This window comes from Myotis lucifugus, unplaced genomic scaffold, assembly GCF_000147115.1.
Source record: "Myotis lucifugus unplaced genomic scaffold, Myoluc2.0 scaffold_409, whole genome shotgun sequence".
Lineage (NCBI taxonomy): Eukaryota > Metazoa > Chordata > Mammalia > Chiroptera > Vespertilionidae > Myotis > Myotis lucifugus.
In genome coordinates, this window is record NW_005871457.1 from 583384 (window position 1) to 599719 (window position 16336).

The window sequence follows — 16336 nt, forward strand, 5'->3', positions numbered from 1 at the left end:
ACAGGCTGATCTTTGAGGACAAGGAGGGCGGCCTCTTCACCGTGACCCTGTTTCGAAAAGTGATTGACGATTTCAAAGCCAGAGCCAAAGAGAACAAGTAAGCGCCGGGCGGGCTGGCTGGGCCCCCGCCCCCGGGAGCGGCTCCGTGACCGCCTCTGTTTGCCTGGTTAAGGTTCACGGTCCGAGAATTTTACTATGATGAGAAAGAGATCACACGGGAACGGGAGGAGATGACCAGGTTGCTGTCGGCTAAGAAGCAACAATATGTGAGTACAGGCCACAGGCCCGGATTCTCGGGCAAGATGGGGACAGAGGGCCCTGCCAGTCCCCGCCTCTCAGCCCCGCCATCCCCATGCCCCTGGGCACCCCCCCCCCGCCGCCACCCCAAGGAACATGTGCTCTCCTGGGGGAGCCAGAGCAGGTCTTGGGGAGGTGACAGCGTAGGTCATTGTGGAGGTAGCGCCTGAGCTGTCAACTATGGTGCTGGGCAGCTCCAAGCGAGGTCTCCCCGAGCGCTGGCACTGCTCTCCCAGGAAGGGACTGGCTCCGTTGTCGCTGAGAAGTCAGGGCGCTGAGAGGGTGATGAGCCAGGCCCTGGGAGAGGACCCTGCCTGGGGCCCCCCCGAGGTCGAGCAAGGCAGGCCGGGCTGCAGGCAGGGCCCCGCCCCGGAGGTGAGGCCAAGGCCACGCAGCTGTCCGGGGCAGTGTGAGTTCCAGGTGTGATGTGCCGCCTCTGCCCCAGCACCTCTATTTACCCTCGCTGTGCTTTTAGCAAAGAGGGGGTGCTCACCCTGAGATTACCGACAACGGCCACTCGGAAACGTTGAGGGCAGCCGAGCTCAAGAGGGAGACCAGACTTTGGTGTCTGAACAGGGACGCTCCCCCCGCCGCTCTGTAAAATGGGTGCATTCCAGACGGGGTGCCCTCCGGCTGGGAGCGGGGCCAAGGCGTGTGGCCCGTCTGGGTGGAGCGTTTCGGGTCCCCTCCTCAGTGCTAGCGGGAGGGCTCCGGGAGCACCCACCTCGATGCCGGGAGGAAGAATGAGTGAGTGTGCTCCCGGCCTCTGGGAGGAAGGGCCGTGTGTAAACAGCGGCAAGGGCGTGCGAAGCAACAAGTGCCTCTCCTGTGGCCGAGTGTTTGCCCCGAGCCTCCCCGACGGCGGGCCGGGCACCCTGCACATCTGGCCTGACCTCTCTGGGTCAATGGCCTTTTTCCCCCCAAACTACTTTGTTACTGACTTCAGAGAGGGAGAGGGAGAGGGAGAGAGAGAGAGAAGTATCAATGATGAGAATCACTGATCGGCCGCCTCCTGCACGCTCCACACTGGGGATTGAGCCGCAACCTTGGCATGTGCCCTTGACCGGGAATTGAACCCTGACCTCCTGGTTCATAGGTTGATGCTCAACCACTGAGCACACGGGCCGGGCTCGATGGTCTTTTCAGAGGGACTCCAGACAAGCTGCCCCTCAGGAGCGAGCACTAGCCATGGGGCCCCCGAAATGGGGTTCTCAGAGCCCCACTGGACCGGACCGGGGCCTGTGAGAGGCCATGGGAACGAGCATATAAAATGCCCCCCAAGCATAAAAACGCTCACACACCATAAACACGCTTGCACACGTGTGTGTATAGACGTGTACCCCGAAGGGACGCACACACTGCAGATCCTCTGAGACAGGGCTGAGCTGGAGCCCTGGGCCCTGAGGACTCAGGCCCACGCACCCAGGAACCCACGCACCAAGTCACCCAGGGACCCAGGCACCAGGGACCCAGGCACCAGGGACCCACACATCCAGGCACCCATGCACCTAGGCACCCATGCACCCAGGCACCCAGGCGCCCAGGCAGGAAAGGTGTTCAGCACCAGAGCTGAGACCCAGAAGGGTGGCACCTGAACCTCAGCCCTGACGCCTGGGGACACTCCTGAGGTCTCTTTAGTGACTGACCCACCTCTCTGCCGTGTGTCTGCACGGGAGCTGGGTCACGGCAGCTCCCACAAGTGTCCGGGCGGCAGGTCCTGCCCAGAGGACAGGTGGTCAGGTTCCTTGGCACCCACCCGTGCGCTGGCACAGACTCCCCCCCCCGCCCCACCCCAGGACCCAGCACTGACACCCGAGCCGACACCTGCACCGGGTCTCGGGTTCCCCGCGGTGTAGACTTCTGCCCGCGCAGCCGGGAGCCCTGCCAGGCCCTCGGGGAATGGAGCTCAGAGGGAGACACACTAACTCGGAAACACTCAGTCCCTTCCGAGCTCTCGCTGTGCGCCAGGGAGCGGGCGACAGCGGGCCAGCCCGCCCGGCTCCTGCAGACTCTTGGCCCCGAGCCTGTTTGGAGGTGGGCATGAGCAGCATCCTGTATCTTTCTGGCTACTTGTCAGCGGAAGGGACGGCTGGGTCCCGGATGTGGTCAGTTCCCTTTGAGATCACAGGGTGGGAGTCTCCCGCGCTGCCCACCTGTCTGAGAGAAAGATGATAAAGGGTGCCGTGCACTGACTGCATGCCCGGCGCCCCGAAGGCCAAGGAGGCTGCTGTGGCTGGGCTGGGTGGAGACCCCCTGACCGAGCCCAGACAGACAGCTCCGGAGCTGCCCTGGCCCAGGCCGGGCAGAGGGAGTGATGTGTAACCCCAGCCCTCTGCCAGAGATGGGCTCTTTCCCCGGAACATGGAGCCACAGGAAGGCTTTCCCGGGCCGGGCCGGGGCGGGGCAGACAGGGCCACACCTCCATCCCTGGGCGGGCGGCATCCCTGAGCCTGCCTTCCTTCAGGGGACGAGAATGGTTTCTGTTTCTGATGTGTGTTTCCTGAAAGATTAATAAATCGTTTCTGTGCCTTTAGCAAACTTCCTGTGTTGCTCTTAAAAAGGGATCCTCCACCTTCCCGGACCACAAGGTTAAGGTAACCCCGCTAGGTAACCCCGATAGGCCCGCTGCGGGGCACAGCGACAGAGAGAGAGAGAGTGAGGGCGAGAGTGAGGTAAGCAACCCCCGGAGCCCTGGGGTTCCCCGCTCGCATGTCCTCGCCAACGCAGGTGTCTGAGCGGCAAATCCTTGCCTTTCTGTTCTCTAAGTGGCTTTTGAGGTCTTCAAGGAGCCCAGAGCGGGACCTTCCCTCTAATCTGCAGGGCCTCTTTGGGGCGGCCCCGCCCCCCAACAATGGACGGTGCTTATGGGCCAAGCTGCCTCTGCTCTGCCTGGAGGTGACGAGCTGGTGACGGGCAGGCCCTGCTGGGGGCAGGCGTGGGCGGCAGCTCCGCTGTCCTGTCCTGGCTGGACCCACTCCTGACCTTTGTGGGCTCAGGGCCTTTGCTGCGAGACTTGAACTCCCCCAGGTGACCGGCCACACCAGCGTTAGTGACACCCTCACGCCCTGGGGCTTGTGGTCATAGAGTGAGGTGGGGCCCAGCCAGAGCCTTCCAAGAAGGTGGCCCTTGTAGCACAGAATCTGATGGAGGCTGTGAGCTGCCTGCTGAAAGCCCTGAGGTCAGGGGCTGCCCAGCGCCCCGCTGCCCGGTCTGAGGTGGCCCCACGCATGTGCCGGTGGCTGGCCCGCTGAGCTTCCGGCCCCAGGCCCCCCGGAGAGCACGGTCCTGGGCCTCGCCCGGGCCTTGTGCGCCCGACTCGCTGCTTCTGCTGGCCCCGGGCGCTCCTTCTCAGCTCGGGGCTTGCTCTGTCCAACCTGCCTGGAGGTGACGAGCTGGTGACGGGCAGGCTCTTCTTGGCTCGGGTCGGCGGAGGGGCCGAGGGGTCACGGCTCCCCTTCTCTGCAGGGCCCCCTGCTGCGCTGGCTCAAGGTGAACTTCAGCGAAGCCTTTATCGCCTGGGTGCACATCAAGGCGCTGAGAGTGTTCGTGGAGTCCGTGCTCAGGTAGGTCGGCGGAGGTGCCCGCCGGGCTGTCCGGGGTGGGGTGGCCGAGAGCAGCAGCTCTGGGGCCATGGGCTCCCCTCCAGCCTCCAGGCTCAGGGCCAGGACTTCCGGGGCCCAGTAAACCCTCCCTCAGCCCCGAGGCCCCTGCTGCCTGCTGCATCCCTTTCCTGCCAGCCTCAGGCAGGTGCCTCCCGGTCTCCCCGCTGGCTCCCCCCAGCCCCGCAGCTGTAGCCGCCAGGGCCCAGGGACCCTGCAAAATACCAGCCCCTCTCACACCTGGACCTTAGAGCTCACAAGGCCCCAGAAAAGTAAAACCCAAACCACATAAACCACCAGCACCAAAACTTAGGATACCTTTTTTTAAAAAACAAAAGCAAAATAGGTTCACCGTGGAAATTTTGGAAATGATAAGCACAAATAATGAATAGAAATCCCCTGAAACTTGAACAGCGAGAGAAAACACTGCTAAAATGCAGTTTGTCTTTTGACTTTTTAAATGTACAGATGTGCATAATCTTCCTATGTATTTATGAAAACGGAGTCAAACAGGAACTAGTTTTTGAAGCCTGCTTTTTGGGTGCTTGAACATGTCCCGAGTCGTGAACACATCCTGAGGTGCCCCTCCAGCCCTCCCCGCCTGCACTGCAGGTTGCCCCGGGTCCCCTCCCACCACCCACCTGGCTGGCCAGCCCGACTCCTGCCCAAGCTGCTGCGTCTCCGGTCCCGCCCTCCTCCCAACATAGGTTTCTGCCTACGTGGCTCCCCTCCCTCCAGCGCCGTCACTGCCAGGGCTCAGCTTGGCCTCCGCTGCTCCCTCACCCTCACGTCCTGCCCTGCTGCCTCCACCCACCGCACCTTTCACAGGCCTGCCCGGCCTGCCTTTGCTTTCTTTTCCGCTCGTCTCCCACCTCAGCTTGCCCGGCTGTTGCCACGGGCTCCTACCTGGTTTTGCCCCCAGTTCATCCTCCACGCGGCTGCCAAGGTGGTTTTGTCCAAACGCAGATGGAGCTGACCCTGGCTCCTCATCCTCTACCCCCATCTCAGAGGTTGGCGCCTTGGTGATGAGTCCCAGACTGGCCCTGCTGCCGCGGTGACCAGTGTCCCGAGACAGCTGTGCGACGTGAGCACTGTAAAAAGTCACGCTCAGAGTCTGTGCCGTGGGAAACATTCCTCACGGTCCCACGCCCACCTGTGCTCAGGGCGGAGAGTTTCAAGTCTCCGTGTCCCCCCACTGGGATCGTTTATACCTAAGATTCTGCAACTTGCTTTTTTCATCTGCTCAGTTGCCTCCTGCACACCCCACACTGGGCATCGAGCCCAGAACCCGGGCATGTGCCCTGATCAGGAATCGAACCGGGACCTCCTGGTTCATAGGTCAACGCTCAACCCCTGAGCCACAGCAGCCGGCCTTACCTGACCCTCTTTAAAGGCCTTCCACTTCCCAGCCTATGGAGAGACCGTAACTGAGAGAATAGATGAGCAAGTGCGTTAGAGCAGCAGGGAACGTCCGCTGGCCTTTGCCCCCGTTGGTGCTGCCACTCCGCCTTCTCCAGATGCTGCTTCTGACCTTCTCCTCCTCTGGGAGCCCCGGGGAGGGCTGGGGCTGAGCCCCCCTCTGCCTCTATCGGGCCTCATTGCACAGAGTAGATGCTAAATGACTGTGGACAGAGTAGCATCAAAGTGAGGATGCTCTAGTTCATCTTCAGGGTCAGTGAGCCGGGGTGGTCAGCTGGATGAACCGGACGGGGCCTCAGGCGGGGCTGTGGTGGGACTGCTGAGGGGGCCGGGGGCTAGCACTTCGGCCTGGACCCTGAGCGCGGTCTCAATAGGAACACGTTAGGGAATCCTCCATGATGACTGACGTATGGAGTTCACCCAGGGAGGGACCACCTCAGGGACCCCCGGCATTTAAGGAGTGGCGGCCGAGAAGCCCCTGAGGAAGTGAGACGGGAGAGGGTGCTGGAGGGCCAGGGAGGGGAAGCTTCAGGTGCTGATGTCCCTGGTGTGAGAAGCTAAAGGCAAAGGATGACTGAGTGACACAGATCATGGTGACAGGACACTGGACACTGACGTTTGGACCAGGAGTTGTAGGGAGTTGAAGTTTTTGTTTGGAACAAGGCAAGATGGCGATGTAAAGGGGAGAAGAAAGGCTGGACCCTGCAGCAGTGAGGGGGTTGCAGGGGAAGGTAGGCCTGACGCCTGGTTACACGGGACGCCATTACAGACAGCCCACTTCCCCGGTCCCGTTGACTTCCCTTTCTGCAGCTCAAATACATTTCAGTATTTCGGGGTACACGGCATCAGCAGCCAGAAGTGAGGACTGGCAAAGTGTGGGAGCCAGGGGGAATTTACGGACACTGGGAAATAAAAACTAAGGAGTAGTAACAGGTTTTTGGCCACATGAGTCGCTGCGCGTCGGGCAAGTCCAAGGGTCTGACCCTTTACGGACTTGCACAGCTGGCGCGGGGACAGGAAGGCGCGTGGCGAGCAGTATGGACCCAGGCGTGCCAAGTCCATTCAAAACCTTTGTCCACAGAAACTCAGGAGAAGGAACGAACAAGCTTGATAAACCAGCTGGGTCCAGTCAGTGCTTTGGGTCAGAACAGTCCGTCAAATTGCCTGTTTACCCCACGCACTTCCCACCTAGTGGCCACCAGGGCTGGGCTGACCTCCCGGCTCCCCAGTCAACAACCCTCCTGTCAGAAGCAGGCCAGCGTGTTGTAGGGATCTGTCTAGCCAGAAGGACCTGGTCATCTGTTTCTCCCAACCCTGGCCACGCTGCTCAACGAGCTTTCTTTTCTCAAGCTGGGCTGGTGGCAGCTCTGCAGCAGAGCCCGCTTAGTTCCCGCCCAGCTCCCTGCCCCCACACTTGCCTCAGGGTAACCTACTCACACAGCTTGTCTGTCCGGGAAGGTATGGACTCCCGGTGAATTTTCAGGCTGTGCTCCTCCAGCCTCAAAAGAAGTCGTCCACCAAGCGTTTGCGAGAGGTTCTGAACTCCGTCTTCAAACACCTGGACGAAGTGGCAGCTGCCAGCATGTTGGATGTAGGTATCCGACGCGGAAACAGCCCGTCTACAGCCTGGGTCAGCCTCTCCGCGTGGTGCAAACGTTCCCAAAATGGTGCTTGCCAGGCTCTTGTGAGAATCTACCTTTCACAAGTAGGGAAGTGTGAAGGCTGTGTGTGTGTGTGTGTGTGTGTGTGTGTGTGTGTGTGAGTGTGGCGGGGTGGGGGTGGGGGTGGGGTGGGAGCTGTGCAGGGCAGAGCAGGTGGTCAGTGCCTAGAGCTTCCTCCAAAAGGTAAAGATAAAACTGGAAACTCGTTTGTGCACTTAGAACATGACGTCTTTTTTGCAGGCAGCTATGGATATCCCTGGGTTGCAACTCAATAACCAAGACTACTTTCCTTACGTCTACTTCCGCATCGACCTCAGTCTTCTCGACTAGCACGCCGAGTGGGCGAGTGGGCGCCGCTCAGCTCAGCTCCTGTCATGCGGACGACATGACAGATGCTCCTTTCCCTCCGCAGAAGTTCGTCTCCTACAGGACTTAGATTTTCAGAGAAATGGCTCACAGAAGTTGCTCACTGTTGTATTTATTTTTTGTAAGTTACAATAAAGAAGTGCTCAGTCCTTCCAATGGGCTCTTCACTTACATCTAACATAATCCACACTTCCTTTTTCTGAATGTTTTACATGGATGGGGACTGCTTAGCAGGGGCCACCTGCTGCTGTCTGTCTTAAGGGACGCTCTGTGAGGACTTAGTAGCAACACTGAAAACGTGCGCTAACTACAACCAGCTGCAGCCCCCGCCGTCGCTGCTGGTGGCCCCACGCGCGGTGGGGCCTGAGCCGTTCCCACTGCGGGGCTGCCTGTCGTCCTCTCTGTGAACTTGCTCTCCACGTCACAGGCCCGGGGAGCCTGGCCTGCAGCCACGGGAATGTGTGCTGTGCGGCATCCAGATGGCGTCATCCGTCACACGTTCTTAGAAAGGAAAGACCTCAGGGCCAGGCCGTCATCACCAGGTCAATTGACTGGCTAAGCAGCAGGCTCTGAATTTATGACGGGGACACTAATTTCATACATTTGTTGGCATTGTCCAAAATATTGTTTTATTCTTTCATGGAAAAGCCATTAATATTCAAATGAAAGAATCACATTAAAAAACTGACATAAGAAACAGCCTCCAAGAACACCCCAGCAGCAGTCAGAGGGAGGGAAAGTGTTTCAACAGCCCAGCAGTTTTCTTCAAAATAGTACTTGACAGAAGCCACCCCATCCACTGGCTACAATTCATAGAATTTTTCACTGTTTTCTTGAGATGCAAAAGTTCATTGTTGCAGTGTTTTCAAATGACCAATCAAGTGCTACTTCTTGGTTACAAGGCCACAGTAGATGCATCTGATTGCAGAGAACGTTCCTCCACTGCTGGAAACATCTGCTCCCAAGAAAAGAAGGCGCAAGTTGTGCTGAGCCTCACAACTCGTCTTTCTCCAAGTCGTCCAGCTCCACGTCGCTGAGGTCAATGTCGTCTTCCACAGGAAGCTGCAAAACAGGGAACACGTCAGGCCCGCAGTCAGGCGCAGGCGCAGACCAGGCGGCCCTGGAGCTCGCCGTCTCCGCTCACAGAGGAGGAATGATCCCGAGGCGCTCCGGACCACACCCGCTCCTGCCCGACCCAGGTCTACTCTACAGCTGGGCGAGAAGCTGAGAACATAGGGAACATGGCTCTACTGGCACTCTTCAGCTTGGCCTGTCGAGGAGGGCGGGCAGAATGTGCCAGAATAAAGGCTCATTTCAAAGCTGTGACTTCCCATTTCTGTAAGGCAGGTGCATGAATTCAAGGTTCATGTTCACTCTGGGGTGCTGTCCGGAAAGCAACCTCATTATGGCCTGATCTTGGGGTCAAACCAAATGCCATGCAGCCCTATTCACAGGGGGGATGGGATGAGGCCCTGAGAGGAGGGAGCTCCCTGAGGCTGTGATGTTTCTGGCATCAGGTGAAGGCTTAGGTCCGGACGCGGCCCCTTTCCCAGGGGGGCCAAGGGCCGGCCCCCCACCCCCCCGAAAATTCCCGTCGATCAACATTCCCCAAAACAGGAGGCCGCGGGTCGACCAGATGTCCCGGCCTGGACTTGGTCTCTGGTGGGGGGTCTGTGAGAGAGCGGGTCATTCCAACGCAAAGGATTCGGTTCACAAGCAGCAAAGACACGCAGGGACCGGGAAGGTAAAAAGAGGATGGCGTCCCCGTCACGAGTCCTGCGCACACAGCCTCCCGCCCGTCCCGGGACTCACCTCGCCATCCTTGCCGTCCCAAGGCTCTCTGGTGCTGATGGCGGGGAAAGCGCCCCCTCCTACAGGTGCTGTAGATCCTCGCCCAAAAGAGAGCTCCCTTGGGGGAAACAGCCAAACAAGCGCAGGCGTTAGAGGACTGCGGGTGCACGGGGAGCCAGCTGTAGAGGATGGTCTGCCACTTGCTCATGCAGACACCCTCCCAGGACTCCCGGGACACGCCATGAATGTCAAGCAGGACCACCGCACACCAGGCCTGGAATCCACTGGGCTCGGCGTCAGAGCGGCTCGTTTAACAAACAGCACGTGTATTTTGCTAAAATACAAATTATGTAAAACTACCAAGTTGAGAGTTAAGCCCCCAGAAAGGCTGTGTGAAAGACGGCAATTCCATTCCTCTCCTCGGTCCCACAGCCAGCTGAGGCCCTGCTGTGAACAGGAGCCCGACTCCGCAGGCCCCGTGACCGACCCACGGACAGTGCCAGCACTTCCCTCGCCGCTCGGCTTCAGGGAGACGCGAGCCCTGCCTCTGGCAGGCGCGGAGAGAGAACAGGCCCGGGAAGACCACAGGCTGGGAAACGGCTGCTGTACAGGAACCTCGAATGCGCTCTGGTGAAGGGCGCTGGAATGTGGGCTTGGGAAACCCCAAGGATAGATACGTTTCCTGTGGGTGCTTGACAGCCGCTATCTGCACGTGGGAAAGTGGGGAAACGGTAATTGCTACTCTGCCTGTTTTACAGTAACACCATCCTGAAATAACTACATGCTAAGACCAATGCCCAGAAATGGCAACCGGATCATCTGAGGTCAAGGGCACCAAGCACGCTCGGGTGGGAATGGGGGAGACAGGCTGCTTCCCGCCCATGAGACCTTGACGAGAATCAGGAAGAACCCAGTATCAACTGAACAGAAGGACGAGGTGACCAGAGAACAGGGCAGCATGGGCATCAACTGCTACTGCAGAATATTCCCATGGAAAAGGCAACTGAAAAGCTCAAATGTATAAACTTCTAAGTCTCTGATGTCAAATACAAAATAATTCCACTTATTGCCTGTTCTACATCAACCCGGTTTCGAATCAAAACCCACAGCAAAAACAAGCAGACAAAACAAAAACAACTCAAAAGGGCAAAAAGGTTACCTGAGAAACTCGTTAATGCCTTGCTCACTGAAAGACCCTTTCAGAAGAGCGAACTTCATCTTGCGCGCGTTAATGGCCGCCATGGCGGGGTAGCCAAACCCCCCGATCCCCAGTGCGTTCTCCAGCTCAGACTGCGCGCCAGCTTCCGTCCACAGCCACCTAGGAAGGCAGACTGGTTTCAGGGCAAAGGCCCCTTTCAATTCAGTTAGACCCTAACTAGCAGATCTTGATTAAAGAACAAAAGACTACACTTCAAATATTTCATGGATGAAATAAATGAGAACAAAAGGTAAGTTTTAAAAAATAACGTATTCTATATGTGCTCCTGAGTAATACAGTTCCTCCCTCAAGTTTCCTACACCCCAACTCCCCCAAATGGACTGGCCTACCTGTAAGCCAGTTTCTTCCCCCATCCCCGTCTCCAAAATACTGTCCACTAAGCCTCATGAACTTTCTGTTTGTTACCAATATCATTTAGGTAATTATGTATGGATCATTTAGGTAGTTATAACACGTGTAATAACTACTTTTTAAAAAGTTATGGATATGTCATCATTATCCAATACATACAGAGTGGTACAAAAGTAGGTTTACAGCTGTTCATATGGAAAATATACAATTGTAAATAATGCAGAAATAAACTGTTTCATGTACTCACAACTCTAAACCGACTTTTGCCCCACCCTGTATAACAATGTTCAACCAATCCGGCCGGCTTGGCTCAGTGGTTGAGCGTCGAACCAATGAACCAGGAGGTCACAGTTTGATTCCTGGTCAGGGCACATGCCTGGGTTGGGGACTCAATCTCCAGTGTGGGGTGTGCAGGAGGCAGATCAATGATTCTCTCTCATCATTGATCTTTCTATCTCTCTCCCCCTTTCTCTTCCTCTCAGAAATCAATAAAAATATATTAAATTTTGTAAAAAATGCTCAACCAAATTTCTTAACTTCTACAAAGTTGAAAATGAAAAACTACAGCAGGCGGCCTTCTGCAGGCACACAATAAATGCTTGCTGAACTAACAGGAAGTACAAAGCACAGTGAGAGTGATAGCAGGGGGACTGCAACAAAGGACAAGGATGAGAAACCAAAAGATGGAGGAGACAGAGGCATCCTTTGTTTTAAAAATGTGTCTAGATCTGGCGTTGCAGGGGAGGGTACAGAAGCACCTGTTTCTTCCTCCTTATCTAGCCTTCGAGGCCATGCTAGAATTCAACTGTTACTAATTAAGTTTTTGCTTGCTAGCCTGGGACCCCAACCACCATTTAAACTACAATTCATATGAGAAAAAGTATGCTACAAATAACTGTCTTATAAGAAACCTGCATTACTTCTTTTCTTCCTAAATGACACCAACATGAACCCATCCTAAGAAAACTGAGGGAGCCACACCCTTTCAGGAAGCACCACCCTCTCCTGCCCACATGGGAGGGACTCAGTTCAGTAACTTACCCCCACATTTTCTTCTTGTATTTGTCGGCCAATTTCAGAAGAACTTCCAAATAAGAATTTCTGCCTGCCGCTCCTGATTTAAACAAACAGAAATTGTAAAGACAGAAATAAAGGAGTAGCACGAATTGCTTTAGAAAATGTTCTCAGAGCAGTGAGTTCCTGTTCAGCGTACCCGTGTCGAGAATGTGGGGCAGGACGGCCACCACACAGAGCTGGTGCTCCTCACACGTCTTCTTGGCGACGTCCTCACTGATGATCTGGGACCCGGCAGACAGGGACGGAGACAAAGCCTTAGCACCATCACTTCCATGACAGAGCGGAGCAGGCGTCTCCCAGGGACACTTCCTGCTGCTCCCGAGCCACCACCAGCCCCGCCTCAGAGGCTCCGTGACGGGTCCTCAGCCGTATCTGGGGCGCTGAGGACTCGCACCCACAGTCTCTGAAGTCAGAATGCCGGGCGCTGCCTGGCTCTGACACTTGTCATACTTATGCACATCATATATTTATATGAATTTGCAGCTCCCCGTGCCTCAGTTTCCTCATATGTTAAATGGAGATTAAAAACAGTATTTACTGCTAAGTGTTCCTGTGAGAATTAAATGAGGGAAATCTACATAAAAGCAGAACAGTGCCTAGTACATAGTTCAGTGCTCAATAATGCTGGCTATTACTCTCAGAATGAAAGGAAAGACCCTTCTATTGCTGAGAAGCTCAGGTGTACTTTTTCAGTGCAATGATCTCAGTGCTAACGTTAGGAAAAACAGCGATTTATCCGACAGGTTTTGCCCATTTGAAAGTTCAGAAACACTTTAAAGGGGATTTTAAAGGAGGGTCAACTTGAAGAGGCCTACTGCTCCCCGCCCGTCAGACGAAGCCGTCCCTCCCTGTGTGACAGGCCTGCTGACCTCGAGCAGCTCAGGAGGCGGAGCGTTATCAGAAAACAGGTCCAGGGCCCGGGAGACGATGTCAGATCTTGTCCGCCCCCCGTCATAATCCACAGGAGACTCGCCTTTCTGGAATATCTTGATTGTAGGAAATCCCCTAATCTATTAAAGATCAAATGAGCATTTACTAAGAAGCAAGGTAATCTTTATGGTTTCTGAAACCACCTTCTGAGTAATTTAAGGTCAAAAATATTCCCAGCCTGCATCGGTGTCCAAGGATGACACACAGGGAGTGTAAGTCAGGGGGTTTAACAATCTGATGCAGGGCGTGGCCAGGTCTTATTCAAACCCTGGATATACACGGAACATATCTGCTCTAGAACAAATGGACCCACTCAAAAGCCCTACAAACAACTGGCACACGCGTGGGAAAGCTAAAGGCCCACACTAGGCGCACAGGAACAGTGGAATCCTGGGAGGGAGAGCTCCCAGACTCACTACTTATTAGTTATAACAATAAGTGGCTTAATTTCTTCATGACAAGAAGACGAAACACCCCCTCCTCCCACACGGAGGCCTGGTGTTCTGGGTAAAGTAACAGGGAAAAGGTGAGTATTTCACAAAGAGAAGAGCCTGATAAACGTACCCCGTACCGGCCGGTCAGCATCTGATTGGCCGTGGCGTCCACAGCCGCCAGCTTCACCTTCCCTTTCGTTTGCTCTTTCACCTCTGTGGCTGCCGCGGCCCATTCTGGCTCTAGGCTGCAAACAAATAGCCTCATCTCAGCACAGAGACTTTAACTGAGGGCGCATTTCCGCCTGCCCAGTGATGTCACACTTGGAAAACATTTTCTGTAGATTTATGAAAGACATGATGTGTCCTTCCCATGGGCTTCCCAGTCCTTCGTCACTCCCCCCTAGTCTGCCTGCTTAGCTCTGTTAACCTTTGAAAATCTGACAGAGGAAACTCCTGGGACTAAAGCCAATGTTTATCGCTCGTTTAGAGTCAGAGCTTTTTGGGCGGAGGTATTGGTTATATCTATGATCTGGTTCAGCTTTTCAAAGGGAGTTACACACTCACTTATATGTGGAATCTAAACACACACACACACACGCACACACACACACACACACACCACACACACACACACACACACCACACACACACACACACGCACCACACACACACACACACACACACACACACACACACATGCACCAAGCTCCTTGACACAGGGAACAGATTGGCGGTTGCTATAGGCAGGGGGCGGCGGGGGGCGGGGTGGGCGAAGACGAAGAGAGTAGATCACAAAAAACAAAAACAGAAAACCCCGAAGCGAGCCGGATAATTGTATTGAAAACTCTGACTTAAGAAAGGACTTGGTTCAGAGCACTTACTTTTTGCAGTGTCCACACCAGGGGGCGTAAAACTCAACCATCCAAACGTCTTCACTGTCAAGAACGTTCTTGTCAAAGTTGTCGTCCGTCAGCTCAATCACGTCTTTCTTACTTGAACTTTCACTTCGACCCTGTCATCGTGACATCAAACATTAAACTACGCAGTGGCCAAAAGAACAGGATCCCTATTCTAAACGCACCAATAACTAAATCGCCTCCAGATTTTAACGTTTTTTGAGTTTTTCTTTCAAGTAAAAACTTTCTCAAATGAGGACACTGTGTAATATCATTTTTGCTGGATAAACAATATTTAGTTTCAAACAGTTACCCGTAGTACATTCAGTATAACACAACAGGGATCTGAATCCGGTCCCTTGCTGTTTGTCTAAGAGAAACTTCAGCCTGACTCAAAGAATCACCTTACAACACGATTCTAATTCAGACTCCAGCTCACGGCTGGCTGCCCCAGGATGCCGCACGTCACTACCGTTACCACCTTTTCACAGTCTCTGCCACTGAAGAAAAATAAAGTAACTCCCCCCTTCCTTTTCTCAAGTGCTTTTCTTCAGTGCCAACCCTGAGAAACCGTGAGCGCTGCTACCTTGCTTCTGCTGCCTGGGCCCGAGCCCGGAGCTAGGGGGCGACTGCTCATTCAGTGACCCAGCCTGAGATGAAGGCCAGGGCACCAAGAGGAGCAGAGGGCCCTTTATCTACATTTATCAGGGAACGTAAGCATCTGATGGCTAAACGTCTCATCTCATACCAGGGCATCTGAAACACCAAGCCATAGAGCAGGAACTTCTTTCTCCTCTTCCCTATGCATTTATGACGGATTTCCCACGGATTTGGGCTCACTGCCCCGGATTTGGGCCGAGAGGGCACCCACATTTCCCCTGTGCCGTCGAACGGAGGAGCTGGGCCCTCCTCTCTGTGCACGTGAGCGTGGCCTGGCGCTCTCCCTCTGTGCCCACTCCTCCCCCAGCCCCGGGCCCAGGAGGCCTCTCTGGGGCTGGCTCTTGGCCCGCAGGTGGGCAGGGTGCCCTGGGACTGACGGGCTACCATGACGGAGGTTCTGAGGCGGCCAAATGAGCAAGCTGGAGGGCTGATTCCCTCTGGGTCAGGGGACCCAACCTCCTATTATTTTTTAAAAGAAAGCCCACCAATTTGCAGTATTTAAGAAAGAAACCTATCTTCCGTTAGGGGTGCACTGAGGCTTCACCATCATCACACAGGAGAGCCGACCCCGGAGCCTTACCTGTCTTCCAGAGCTGTATCCCCTGCCCCCCAGGCGGTCCTTGACGAGCTGGCGCAGGGCACTGAGAGCGGCATCCACGATGGCGTCCGCAGTCCTGCCACCTGCAGGGACAAGGCATCAGCAGAGCAGTGGGCGGCTGCACGCCCCGCGCCCAGGCCCTGCAGCGAAGACTCAAGAATGACAACAGCCTTCGGAAGTCTGCGATTTCTAAGGCAAAACTCAAATAAAATCGCTTCAGAAAGTTTTATCTTCCTTTTTTTCTTACAGAATTTCCTAATCAAACTGCCTAGAGCAGTGGTTCTCAACCTTGGCTGCACGTTAGAATCACCTGGGAATCTTTTTAAAATGCTGATTTCTGGGCCTCATCCTCCGGAAATTCTGTTTCTTTGTTACTAATGTTGTGGCCCCCACCCCATCACAAAGAAACAGAATTTCCGGAGGATGAGGCCCAGAAATCAGGATTTTAAAAAGATTCCCAGGTGATTCTAATGTGCAGCCAAGGTTGAGAACCGCTGCTCTAGAAGGTAACCTACGACATGAAACTCCAACTCCTCGCTAAAGCCACGTGCTTTTTTTCCAGAAAGCCCATCAAGGCCACCTCAGCTCAGACCACGCCAGACTTCAGTTAAACGCCAGCTGATCCCTTAGTGCACAGCGGAGTGGGACCGGCCGAGGCTGCTCGCTAGGTTTTCCCACGCCGCACCACGGAAGTCTGACCCCTGGCAAAGGGTACGTATAGATTGGCCGTGGTGTCCCAGAGCCTGCAAACTGTTGGAAATAATTGCACTACAGTGTGCTCCATGAATCGGAGGCAACTGTGATCATTCCTAGCACTTTGATGGGGTGCAGATGACTGGGGGTGGAGTCATCTCTCTCTTTTATATATACTAGAGGCCCAGTGCACGAAATTTGTGCACAGGTAGAGTCCCTAGAGGCTGCCGGCTGCCGGCTGGGGCCTCCCTTCCCCCCAGCCAGCCCCGCCCCCTGGTCAAACTCCCGGTCAAGGGGAAAATTTGCATGTTAGGCTTTTATTATATAGGATATATATTTTATTGA

The 16336-nt window shown here is 55.0% G+C and overlaps 2 protein-coding genes across 7 annotated transcripts in view; one reads left to right on the forward strand and one right to left on the reverse strand.

Annotated features, from left to right (window-relative positions):
- Window positions 1–12324, forward strand: part of ATP6V1C2 (ATPase H+ transporting V1 subunit C2) — a 34431-nt gene extending 22107 nt beyond the window's left edge. For 2 of the 6 annotated variants that reach the window (XM_014467676.2, XM_006102346.3), the window contains 7 exons: window positions 5–97; window positions 173–266; window positions 2832–2969; window positions 3763–3860; window positions 6774–6906; window positions 7217–7463; window positions 11783–12324. In XM_014467676.2, coding sequence (XP_014323162.1) covers window positions 5–97; window positions 173–266; window positions 2832–2969; window positions 3763–3860; window positions 6774–6906; window positions 7217–7306 — 646 coding nt within the window. In that variant the 3' untranslated portion in view covers window positions 7307–7463; window positions 11783–12324. Of the gene's footprint in view, window positions 1–4; window positions 98–172; window positions 267–2831; window positions 2970–3762; window positions 3861–6756; window positions 6907–7216; window positions 7464–11782 lie in introns of all 6 variants that reach the window. The other 4 variants (XM_014467680.2, XM_006102347.3, XM_023743721.1 and 1 more) reach the window with 3 other exon arrangements.
- PDIA6 (protein disulfide isomerase family A member 6) overlaps window positions 7949–16336 on the reverse strand; it is a 12384-nt gene continuing 3996 nt past the window's right edge. The window contains exons 5-13 of the mRNA XM_023743732.1: window positions 15281–15381; window positions 14026–14156; window positions 13275–13389; window positions 12650–12790; window positions 11917–12001; window positions 11745–11817; window positions 10293–10451; window positions 9155–9251; window positions 7949–8404 (exon numbers count right to left, since the gene is read on the reverse strand). Coding sequence (XP_023599500.1) covers window positions 8336–8404; window positions 9155–9251; window positions 10293–10451; window positions 11745–11817; window positions 11917–12001; window positions 12650–12790; window positions 13275–13389; window positions 14026–14156; window positions 15281–15381 — 971 coding nt within the window. The 3' untranslated portion in view covers window positions 7949–8335. The remainder of the gene's footprint in view (window positions 8405–9154; window positions 9252–10292; window positions 10452–11744; window positions 11818–11916; window positions 12002–12649; window positions 12791–13274; window positions 13390–14025; window positions 14157–15280; window positions 15382–16336) is intronic.